Source organism: Marmota flaviventris, chromosome 11 (assembly GCF_047511675.1).
Source record: "Marmota flaviventris isolate mMarFla1 chromosome 11, mMarFla1.hap1, whole genome shotgun sequence".
In the NCBI taxonomy this organism is placed as follows: domain Eukaryota; kingdom Metazoa; phylum Chordata; class Mammalia; order Rodentia; family Sciuridae; genus Marmota; species Marmota flaviventris.
This window is the reverse complement of record NC_092508.1, coordinates 38,197,919-38,210,999: the sequence shown is the minus strand read 5'-3', so window position 1 is coordinate 38,210,999 and position 13,081 is coordinate 38,197,919. Positions and strand designations below refer to the sequence as shown.

At 34.9% G+C, this 13,081-nt stretch overlaps 1 protein-coding gene across 1 annotated transcript in view; it reads right to left on the bottom strand.

Moving 5' to 3' along the window:
- Positions 1 to 12,696, bottom strand: part of Pgap1 (post-GPI attachment to proteins inositol deacylase 1) — a 75,244-nt gene extending 62,548 nt beyond the window's left edge. The window contains exons 1-3 of the mRNA XM_027924994.2: positions 12,550 to 12,696; positions 6,421 to 6,574; positions 2,803 to 2,978 (exon numbers count right to left, since the gene is read on the bottom strand). Coding sequence (XP_027780795.1) covers positions 2,803 to 2,978; positions 6,421 to 6,574; positions 12,550 to 12,696 — 477 coding nt within the window. The remainder of the gene's footprint in view (positions 1 to 2,802; positions 2,979 to 6,420; positions 6,575 to 12,549) is intronic.
- Between the last annotated feature and the right edge of the window lie 385 nt (positions 12,697 to 13,081).

Sequence of the window (13,081 nt, the reverse complement as noted above, 5' to 3'; positions counted from 1 at the left end):
TTCTATTTACTTCCATCTTTTTCACAATTATTATCAAATATTTTTTCTTCTAAATAAGTTATAAACTTCATAAAACAGGGACTGGGTTTTGTAGCTCAGAGGTACATCCCTTGCCTAACATGCCACAAGGCCCTGAGTTTGATCTGTAGTACTATAAAAGCAAATGCCTCAGACCTCTTTTTTTTTTTGCTAAAATGAATGCTTTCTTTAATCTTTTTATTTTGATTCAAGTAAGAAAAATTGCAAAAAAGAAAAGGATGAAGGTTCCCATATATCCTTTACCCTAATAATAACATTTTACATAACCATAATTATCCAAATCAGAAAAATAACACTAGTGTAAAAGTATTAACTAAACTGTAGACCTATTTTAAATCTCACCAGTTTTTACACTAATGTGCTTTTTTTTCAGTATTTTATCCAGCATAACAACTTGCATTTATTTCTTAGTATTCTCCAATCTGTGATAGTTCTTCAGTCTTTCTTTTCTTCTTTTTTTTTTTGTGAATGACCCTGATATATTTGAAGAGTATAGGCTTTTTTTTTTCCCAGTCTGTCTTTCAGTTAGGTTTATCTGAAGTTTTCTCTTAATTAAAATGAGGTTATTTGTTTGGGGCAATAATGCCACAGAAATAATGATGTATCCTTTTCACTATATCAGGTTAAGGGGATTTCTGATGTTGATATATCACGTCACCGGTATGTTAATCTTGGTCAAGATAATCTCCATCAGGTGTCTCCACTATAGTTATTCTTTCCCTTTGTAACAAATAATAAATATTATAGAAATGAAACTTTGAGATTATGTGAATGTTCTTTTTCTTCTCAAACTTTCACCCACTAACTGTAGCATCCATTTGTTGATCTTGTCTGGGTTGTTCTCCTAATGATTTCAATTTTCTTCTTTCCTTCTACTGGTGACAAAACTACTCTAACACCTTTATTTTGCCATCATTTCTGAAGGACATTTTTGTTGAATATGCAATTTTAGGTTGAAAGACCTCCTTCTCTAAGACCTTTACGATATTATTGTATTGTTTTTGGTTTTCATTATTTCTGATGAGAAACCAGTGGTTAATTTACTGTCTTTACCTACAAGTAAAGAATTTTTCTTTAGCTGCTTTTAAGATTTTCTCTTTACTTTGCTTTTCAGCAATTTGACTAAGGTGTGATTTTCTTGTGTTTACCATGTTTGACATTCAATAAACCTTCTTGGGTCTGGTGTCCATTAGTTATTCAAATACTTTTTCTTCCTGTATTTCTATCTCCTCTTCTGGAGCTTCAAATAGAGATGTATTAGGCTTTTCAGTATTGTCTCCTAGTTCTTGGGTCTGTCCTTTTCATCCTTTTAGCATCTGTGCTTAAGTCTGGTTAGATTTTACAGACCTGTGTTCAAATCCAGAGACCTTTTCTTCTGTAATACTAAAAATCTCATTTAAGCCCATCAAGTGATTTTTCAATTCTGGTATGCTTTTGTTTCAGTTCTAGATTTTTCTTGTTGTTTGTAGTTTCCATATCTCTCAGATGCCCTTTCTCTCTCATATTATGTCTATATTCTATCTTAAATCCTTACCTTTATTTGATATTTTTAAGATGTGTATTTAAGCATTGTTAAGGTGAATACTAAAGTAGCTATTTCTTTAGAGCTAGGAGAGTCCATTCTAAATTGTGGGGTCTCTGAATGCCTACTATGTTCAGATAGGTCCTTCCTCTTTAGTTAGTTGGAATGCCTGTTTCCTGGCACCATGCTCCTCTTGAAATATCAATTCTGCTTATAACTCCACAGAAGCTATTGTCTCTAGGATTTGCACAGTGATGCGTCAAGGAAGGTAGTTGTATTTCATTCCTGACATTGTTTGGTTGCTGGCACAGAATAATTGCCAATGTGTTTTACTACTCTTTTAAATTTCTTTAAAGACAAATAGTCCCTCATATTTATTACACACAGGTAGACACACTGTATCACTTTCTCCTTGGTTTGCCATTGCCTTGCAGTTTCTTGCCCTGTGTATATGCAACATGGCATTCAAGATTTAAAGAATGTAAATTTTTTCTTTGCTTCCTTCCCTTCTTTCTCATACTCTGTCCCACAGAGCCAACTCAGCAGTCTCAAATCCCAATTTTCTGCCTTCTTATTGATATTAATATGCTCTGCTTAATCTCTACCTACTTGCCCCATGTACAGAAAATATTTCTAGATAGAAAGCCAGGGAGATTAAGGAACTCACTTATTTTAGAGATGATAGTCCTTTACTGCTTGGTTGGATAACACTTCAAAACAGGTGCTTCAGATATCCGGATCAGTTTCACAACTGTTTACATATGCAGGTAGTCTACTCCAGTGCCACTTACTTAGTCATGGCTAGACTCAGAAATTCTTTTTTTTTAATATTTATTATTTTTTTAGTTGTAGTTAGACACAATACCTTTATTTTAATGTGGTGCTGAGGATCTAACCCAGAGCCTCACACATGCTAGGCGAGCACTCTAACACTGAGCCACAACCACAGCCTCTAGACTCATAAATTCTTTTACCAATATTTTACCAATGGTTTTTAGTAACTGCATTGTACTCCTAAATTTTTTATATTTAGAGTTCTAAAAAACTACTTTTTCCTGTATTCATGAAAAGAAAGGTAAATTCAATTTAAACTTTAAAACCTCCACTAAGGTCAAGACAACAGACTCTAATATAAAACCGTGCCATCTTTGTCTCAACATCCATAGAAACAAATACACGATTTAAAATATAAAAGATGCTCATAGTTCACACTAATACAGATCTGAATGTTTAACTTTTACCTTGTAAAGTTTGAGAATTGTTTTAATACATTCATGCACAAACTTGGTCTGCTTCTGAAGACTTCCCCCATACAATGCCACCAGTTCTTCATTGAAATTCACACTAAAGAAGTCAAAGTGGTACTTAAAGTCAATGTCTTCTGCTTTTCTAAGTGCAATAGAGCCAATAGAACGAACTGCAGAGGAAAAGAATAAAGTGTACATTAAACAAACTTTCATCCATTCTTGCTTCAAAATCTCTTAACAAAAAAACCTTATCGTAAATACATACAACTATTTTGGGTAATACCCATTGATAGTACCGATTTAGTAGAAGAAACTAACCTAGCAGCTACATACCTTGAACATACTCAGTATGTCCTAAATATTTTATAAATTAAATAAAAAGTGGACAGGTCACTCTGTACTTGCTTTCCCTTCAGCAGGAACAATAATAGCTGAAAGGGGAAGGATTCTTTGAAGAATAAAAAACAGAATTTTATCACACTTAATGAGAATTGTAAGAATAAGAAAATTCCTATAAGAAATGCTTGCCCACCATTTGGTTTAGAATATTCATTCATGATTTGTCTCTTTCTCTTAATCCTGACATCAAATCACGTGCAAGCTCTACCATGCTCTATCTTCTAAATATGTTTCCAGGTGAGGCTTCTCACCATTTCTACCACTATCATCCTAATCCAAGTATGATCACCTGCACTGCTCTAACAATCTCCTAAATGGTCTCTCTACTTCTACTCCTTTTGTTTTGTTGCTTTTTATAAGACCTTGCACAAAATTTATTATCGATTATTTTAAGGGGTATAAAAACTGAAGTATATGGTTTAGGAAACAAAATACCTGTTTGCCATTCCATTTTTTAGTATACACATACTATAATTCACATATTACACAACTCACCATGTAAAAATCAGTGGGTTTTAAAATATGAAATATTTAGTACCTCTTACATATATTGTACAACCAACTCTGAAATCTAATGTTAGATATTTTTAATTACCTCAAGAACAAAATCCTGAGATCATTAATATTCACTCCCATTCTGCTATGCATTCCATTCCCTGGTAAACACTAATCTACTTTCTGTCTCCATGAATTTGCCTATTCTGCATATTTCATATAAATGGGATGATCGAATAATATATGGTCTTTTGTGACTAGATTTTTTACTTCTCTTGATGTTTTAAGGTTCACCCACAATAAATCATGTATCACTCCCACCTTTAGACTACTATGAATAGTACCATCATGAATATCCGTATGCAAGTTTTTGTGTGAATGTATATTTTCATTTTTCTTGGGTAGACACCTAGGAGTAGGATTGTTGGATCATATGAGAGCTCTATATTTTATATTCTGGGGAACTGCCAAACTGTTTTTCAAAGTGGATGTGCCATTTTATATTACCACCAGCAACGCAGAAGGGTTCCAATTTCTCTACATCTTTGCCAACACTTTTTATCTACCTTTTTGATTATAGCTATCCTAATAGGTAAGATTTTGATTTGCATTTATCTGATGACTAATAAGGTTTAGTATCTTTTCTGCTTCTACTCATGCTTAAATGGCATATTTCTTTGCAGCAAAACCAGAGTGATCATTTTTTAAAAGTAAGTTATACCTACCAGATTTATTAAAATTTTTAAATTTGACAATTTCAATATTATCAGGCTGTGGAGCAAAAGTAAGTATAATGTGCTAATTGTGAGAATTTACGTTAGCATAAAATAAAATAAGAAGGTATACATAACTTGCAACATGGAATTAACACTCTTTAAGTATCCGTCTTTTAAAAATACAGGTTTAAGAGCTTCAAGATACATGCAAAAGAATACACATTATTTGGATACTATAGACTAAAAAAAAAGTGAACAGATCATCGCTCACCCAATAACTTGGGTGAATCTTAGGCTGAGTGAAAAAAGCCAGAAACAAAAGCATATATACAGAATGAATATATATTACAAAGGTTAGCAGCCCCAAATAGGTACATATTAGGGATAAATATTTGGGTATTAAAACCTTAAATAAAATTTAAAAAAATTACTATCCTAAAGTTAGGACTGTGATTCTGTCTGGAAAGAGGGGATGGATTTTTAAATCATAACAGGCACACAGTCATTTCCAGGATGCTGGCAATTTTCTAGATAAGACCTGGGTTTTGGTTTCATAGATGTTCACTTTGTATTAATTTTAAACAAAATAAATATATTTTATATTTTTCTCATATGTTATAGTAATATTTCAAACATAATAATTATCAAAAAATCAGATTTTATAATTTCTTATCCAACACTCTCCAAGTTTCCTACCTCCCTCACATAAAATTTCAACGTCTTTTCCACAGCTTATCTGATATAACAAGTGGATACTTTTCCATTCTCATCTCTATTCACTTTTCTCTACTCACAGTGCCCCCGAATATGCCAAACATGTTCCTGCTTCAGGAGCTTCCCCCAAATAGTCACCTGCAATTCTTCACTACATTCAAGCCTCTGCTCAAATGTCATATCCTCACCAGGCCCTTCTTGATCACCTCATCTAAACTAGTCACCTTCTGACCCTGATTATCCTATATCTTCTTCACTGTTTTATTTTTCTTTCTAGCTTTTAACATTACTGATAGGTTTATTTGATGACTGTCTTCCCAACAAGAATATGTGTTTGGTGGAGGAGGGACTTTATTTGATTTTGGTTTGCTCTGGATCCCTAATACTGTCTGGCTTATAATAAGTATCCCATAAATATTTGTTAGATGAATAAACACCTAAGTAATTGTAGTACATGTTGAAACAAATCTAGTCTCATTATATTACAATTATAGTCCATTTAATATCCAAGAAAGCAGATTTCACTTGAGAACAAAATTATTTGCAGATTTGCAGAGTTGGCTGTTATGCCAGAATTTATTGCCATTCCCCTAGACTTTAATGAATTTGGAATCTGCACATATAACTTTCCTATCTTCACCTTTCTGCATTATCCTCAGTACTTCCAGGTCTTTATATCCAAAAGAAAGAAACCAGTCTCCTCTCTTGTTTGATATAATATAAATTAATGATTTGCCTCTCTAATCAATGCTTTAGGTTCTATTCCCTTATCCTCCATTTCCAACATAAAGCTTTCTTCTGTTGATTCCTGATTATCTATACAATTTATTTCATTTCACTCCATCTCCTTCTTTTTCTCCTTCTCACTCTGCAAAGTAGTCTTCCAACTCTTCTTTTCCAGTTCTCATATGTGTTCTCTCTCACTGGTATCATATTTGGGTATTTCAGTAATCCTAACACAATACTTACTAGAGTAAGCATTTCATTCATTTCATCTGATTCACGGAGCATGTGTACAATGTGAATTCTTTAATGAAGATTTTTTTTAAAAAACATTTTTAGTGGTTCTAGGGATTGCCAAGAACACTCAATCACCGAGTTAGGCCTCTAGCCCTTTTTATATTTTTATTTTCAGTCAAGGTCCCGGTCCCACTAAGCTGCCCAAGCTGGCCTCAACCTTGGTGGTTCTTCTGTCTCAGCCTCCTGAGTAGTTGGGATTATAGGCATGTGTCACTATGCCTGGCTTTCCTGAATTTTATAGCTTTCAAAATTTATTTCCAGTACTTACCTTGCTTGTAACTTCCAGCATTACCAGGAAGAAAGAGAACTGGAATTCCTGTCAAAGGGAGAATTTTGTGTTCTTCAGCATAGGATCCTTCTCCATAAAGATATAACTCATATGCTGGATAGCGTTTTGCCAATTTCTTTGGAAGTTCTATTTTCTGTAGCAAAAGAATTATGTAAATAAAGCAGGTTCACTTATTAGTTTTATTAACACAATTCAAACTCATATGTATTTCTGAATTATACAACTTTAGAACAGTGCAAAAAATATATTAAACCACACTTAATGCAGAAAACAAGTCCCAGTTACAGTTTATACGTATAAAAAAAGACTCATTTCTTTAGTTATATTAACTTGGAATCAAGTTTTCTTCAGAAAAGAATAAAAATGGGATTACCTGAAATTCTAATAAATACATATGGGTCAAAGAGCTTATGACAATGGCAGAAAAGCACTGGTATATGTCAGCAAGTTACATGTTAACATAATTGGAAATGCATTTAATTTAGAAACAGTACTAATTTTACTTAAAAATGATAAAAGCTTTCCATTACAAAATCAATCATTTTTGCCATTTTAACTGATCTGTAATGTTTCTACTTTCACTCAAGCCCAACTATATATTCCAGCTGTTACATCTTTAAAGGAAAGTAAGTTAGATTTACAGTGCAGTTTTCTGACCTCTCAACTTAATACACTTAACAAATACAACATGCTTACCAAATTAATCTGAACTTTTATCACCACATCTTGGTCAAGATGTGTACACTGTTCTTATCATAAACATTCCAGTGAATTAGCATTTGTTTCATTTTTTTCTTTTTCATGCATTGTTTCTCAGCAAACCTTAAATCTACTCTGCAATTCATGTTATTATATACAAAATAAGGCAGAAATTAACATTAAATTGTTGTTGTTTGGTGGTACTGGGGATTGGACCTAGGGGTTCTCTACCATTGAGTTACATTCCAACTCCTTTTTGTTTTGAGACAGGGTCTCATTAAGTTGCTTAGGACCTCATGAGGCTGGTCTCCAATTTGTGATTCTTCTATCTTAGCCTCTCAAGTTGCTGGGATTACATGTATGTATCACTGAGCCTGGCTACTTTTTTACAATGTAATATAAATTAGGTCTTGTCATCCCCAAAGGGTAGACTTCTGTAAAAGAGGCAAAGTATAAACTCTCCTCTAAGTACACTGGATGAAATATTTAAGTAGATATCAATAGATTAATGATCTAGCAATGCTACACATATATGTTTGATGAAAAATTTTTACTATGTGAATTCAAAAACCATAAACAATTGTTAATGACTACTGAAAAACCCCATTGTTCAAAAAAACTCACTCTGATCATTCATGCATATTCCTGAATATTTCTTTGCAGATATTACCTTCCATAAACAATCTGTACCAATTATATCATGGAAACATCTGTAGAGACTACTTTTTGTTTCAGAAATTAGTATCCTTAGTTATCTCCCCAAGTACTCAAAATACAGAAATATTAACTCCACTGTTTGTTTCATAAGCATATGGATACTTCAATTCAAATTAGTCCCAATATTGATTATGTACAATATATAATCAAAAGTGAAAAAGATACATTTTATCTTTTCAGGTACATATCAAACAAAAGGAAACCCTTAAGAGAATAAAGAAATATTTTTTAACTCCTCCCAAATAAGAACAAAATTTGATATAGCAGTACATGCATATTAGATCATTTTTCTTTTAAGTATAGTAGCTAAATAAAGTTCTGAACTATTTGAAAAATTAACTCAGAAGAATAGAAACTATCAAATATATTTTTAAACAAATATTTAATTTCCTATATAGAGAAAAGCAAGCAAAACAATATATTTTGTATATTTCATAATATAATATTATGAAAGCAATTTTGAAGTGAGAAAGAACATTCCTAAAAAAAAAAAAGCAATGCAGGGGTAGGGTTGTGGCTCAATGGTAAAGCCTTTGCCTACCAGCATGCATGAGGCCATGGGTTCAATCCCCAGAACTGGAAAAAAAAAAAAAAAAATCAGATGCAGGGGAAAGTAGAACAAAAACAGAGGCAAGAATGGTGGGAGTTGGAGGAAAATGGAAAATGGCAAAACTACATTTTCAGACAGTTCAAGATGGAAGTGAGTGGCAGGAAGAAGGAAAGGTAACGAAATAGTTTAACAGAAAAGGTATAGGTATACAAAAATGGTGTTGATGAGAAAACTGAAGAGGGTCAATGAGTTATGAAAGAAATATATCAGTAGGATTCTGATATAAACTGTTTTATGTAGATTATCAAAAATGAGCAAACAGTCACTCCAAAAAAGAACTTTAAGATCAATTACCTTTATACTTAAATATTATCTCTACCATCCTACCCCTGGTTGGGGCTGTTTGTCCTTCTCATCTGTAACTTAATCCTCTTTCAAAAGACAAAAATCTAACAAACTTCCAAGTCTAACAAACTCCCAAGAACTAGAAAAATGATGATTTAAGAAACTAAAATTCTTATATGAATATATAAATTGATAGGATATGTATCTTATAATTGTGAATAAAAACTGCAAAAGAAGTTTGATCTTCATAATTTAAAAAAAGGAAAGAAAAAATTATCAAAATAAACACAGTTATAAAGTTCTTAAAAAGGGTTCTAAGCCTTTTGTTCATGCTACCCCAGAAAAGTCCTTTGTGGAGGGAATGGGGAGAAGAAACACATCAAGGACAACTCTTTCAGACTGGCCTCTCCCTTTCACAATCTTCCTACTACAATCTAAAGTCCACACTGCTTTCAAGAAATACCTTACTAAAACATTCATATTATGTGTTTTCTCACTGTACATAAAAATAATGAAGACTCGAAGAGATCTTCAAATGGTTTTAACTATTTTCGCCCATTTTTTCATAACTTACCATGTTTTAAAATTTATTTTTAATACATTTTTAAAAATCAAGATTCAAAGATATACACTGAAGAGGATTTCTACTACCCTTGGTCCTTCAACCATCCAATTACCTTCCTCAGAAGGCAACCAATGTTAACTGTATGTTTGTGTTTCCAGAAATATTTTACATATAGCAGCAAATATATTTAAAGATTATTTCCCCCTTTTTACATAAATGATAATATATTATAAATACCACTCATGCCACATGTCCTGGTGTCTTCTTTCATTCATATATGCTATATAAGTCTGCAATTTTATTTCTGCACTTCATGAACTAACATCCCACATGCCAAATTCACTACATCTTCTTTAAAACCTCTGAATACCCAAGACAAACTTAGATGTTTTCCCTTCTTGGAAGAGTCTTGTCAAACTGCCTATAGTGAAATTATGACACCACATTATATTGTAACTATATATTACATTCCTGTCCCCTCATTGTATTATAAAGATATAAGTTAAAGGCACAAGGACTGATTATGACTAATTCCCTCTCAGACTAAGTATTTAGATATACCTGGAACACAGTAATCATTCAATAAATGACTTGCTAAACAAACATCATACTTAATAACAAAATATGACTCAGATTTCAATATCAACATTTCCTTTCTGAGAGCAACCACTGTGTCATATATATGGAGAGAATCAAACAAATTAATCTATAAGAGAAAACAAGTAATTTCTTCACAAATTTTACAATCTGCTTAAAAGCATGGCTATCAATTATTTTGCCTTGCTATCATCAAGAAACTTTAAAGGATAATGTGTATTTTATCTGGCAGACTTAAGGTATGTTCATGAAACGTTCAGTTAACTCTGACAAAATAAATCTAGGAAAATAGGTAGAGGATGAACAGAAATTAACAAATTTAAATTCAAAACTTCATTTTTGCAGTTTCAAACTCCTGTTCCACCTTTAAAAAAAAGACAATAAATTTAAGTGTTTCAACTACCTTTCTATTTCTTCTGCTGGATGACGGAAGAAGATGCAAATGAGCAGTAAAAAAAAAAATAATGTCATAAAGGAAGAGAAGAAAACCCATAGACTAGGACAACCCACATGTGGATATCAATATGAGAACAATAAGAAACCTAGATAAAATTATAATGAAAATCAGGCAATATTTAAAATGTTTTAAAAACATTTTTATTTATATAAAAACCATTTGGTTCTTAAGAGAATAACTTCATTTATCTAAAAATCTCACCATATTCAAAATATCTCATTTCTACAGACAGGTTTTAATTGTATTTGCAAAATAACATAACCTGATGTGCAAAAATAAAAGAGTCAAACATAAATACTATAGTGAATTAACTCAGCCTTTTGCAGCCTAAAAGTAAAATTTCTAAAAATGTATATCAAAAATTCCTGCCATTGTATTTTACCATATTAACAAACTGACAAAAGTATATAACCCCCAAAGGTAATTTGAACCAAAACAACTAAATACAGACTACTCACAGCAACAACAAAGCCAAATAGCTCTTCTGCATTAGCTACACTCATTTTCTCTTTCCAGTCAATTTCCTGAGACAGAAAATTTATCTGTAAGGTCTGTATGCTTTGTTCCAAATAGGAATTCCTATGATTGCAAATATTAAAATAGCTTCAATAACTGTGGGCAATCTGAGTAAATGGAATTAGTACAGTTGTTCCAAGATGATTTTATTTTAACCAAAGTCTTCAACGTATAACAAAACTAAAGTGACTACTTCATTCTACTGGGAGTTCTCTAATTATTAAACCACAGGCAATGAAAGGGGATTATAATAAGCTCTACTTCCAGTTTTAAAAAAACTAAACTAAAAGCCCATGCATTTCACTATTAGACCCTGACAACCATAAGCCAGCATATTCCAGTTTATTTGCTTAGAAATTAACAATGTCCCGTAACATATTAAAATCTCCTTCAGTAGCATCTGAAATCCAGTGTTCCATAACTATTTGTGCAAAACCAAGGTAAGGATCTCAAAACAAATAAAATCTAAACTTACTAGAATTTTGCCTATGTGGAAAGTGTGTTTTTCAGCAATTTAAATCTGAAGTTTTAAGATTGAAAATAACAGCAATGCAATCAAATAATATACTCCCTCCATAATGACCTGCACACAGAAACGATCCCATCTTGCAGTCTTCATCACTCTAAAGAAAAAATCTGCTATGATTTTAAAAGCATACTAAAAATGTTCGTTATCAATATGTATTATAGTACATATACATTTTATAGGAGTTGTTATATAGGTATTCCATTTAGAAATAAAAGAATCGCTCGGGAGAAATTTCTTTGGACAGCTGTGTAATTTGTCACCTTTTCTTTTTACAGCTGGTCATGAATGAAATTCTAGATTCTACTATGCCCAACTAATGAAGCGACTGACTGAAAACATTCAAAATGGAACAGATGAGATGGGGGGCGGTGACTGAAGGGCCGAGTCTCTCTTAAATTGCGAACACAGGTGAAAACACAAAATAATACCATGAATAGATTTTTCATGCAACTGGTAAGAAGGCCTGGCTGCTTGGCAATAAGCATGAAAACAGGTGTGCATAAGCACGCACCTACACCCAACCTACAAAACAGGTGGATCTGCAAAAATCGCTACAGGAGGGAAACGGAGGAGTTTCCAGTTTAATTACTCACCAGGTTACTCTTTCATCCATAGGTAAAACCCTGCAGCCTCCCCAGGTGTATATCTAGCCAATATACACTCTGCAGACGCTCGGTTCTTTCCCAGAAGAGCGAAATCTGATGTGCGTATCACTGGGCGCGAAAGGAAGAATTTAGGTGCATGGGGAGCAAAGAAGGGTGCAGGGGCACCTGTTAAGGCAGGAATGCGAAGAGGACGGAGTTTGGGAGCAGGGGGAAGGGCTGGGCCCCCCTAGGAGAAGAGCTGGTGCCCAAGATTTGGGGCGGACGAAGGGAAAAGACCGCGGAGTGAGTAGGACCGGGCAGGGAGGACGCTCAGGAAACCGCCTGTCAAACACCCTGCGGTGAGAGGCTGGCGCGAAGGGCAGGTAAGGGAATCCGAGGAGGTCTGCAGAGTATTCCCGGGCGGAGAAAAGAGATGCAAGGATGGGGTACGCGGGGCCCATAAGCTCCGCGAGCCAGGAGGGGAAGCGCACAGGAGGACCAGGCGTCCGGTCCGAACCTCTGAGCATCTAGGTGAGGGCGGAATCTTACCTGATACTCGGGGTACTCAAACATGTAGCTCATACTGCATCTGTTCTCCTCGAAACCGAAGAAGACATCCCACAGCCCCAGGGTCGCCATAAAGACCATGAAGACATAAAACGCCAGGTTCCAGAGGTTGACCGAGTGAAGAAACATGGTGGTGCTGCCAACGCTGCCGCCACCGCCGCCGCGGGGCTGCAAGCACTGACAGAGCGAGCCGAAGACTCCGGGCCGCCCCAGCCGGAGCCAGCCGAGCAGCGCGCGCCTGCGCGTAGCCGGCCGCCAGCGAGCCCGCCGCGCAGTGCGCCTGCGCGCAGCCACCCCGCGGCGCCTCGGGCTGGCGAGTCCCGGGGAACTGGGAGGGGGTGGTGTTTGCAGCGACCGCACGAATCTGCCGGAAGAGAGAAGGAGCGAGAAAGCCGAGTGGGCTGGGCTGGAGGGTATAGGGGAAAAGAGGAGGGGGCCAGGAAAAGGAAAAGGGGAGGGAAAGAAAAGAGAGGGGGATGGGAGCCCGGAGGCGCGCTGGCAGAAAGGCTGGAGT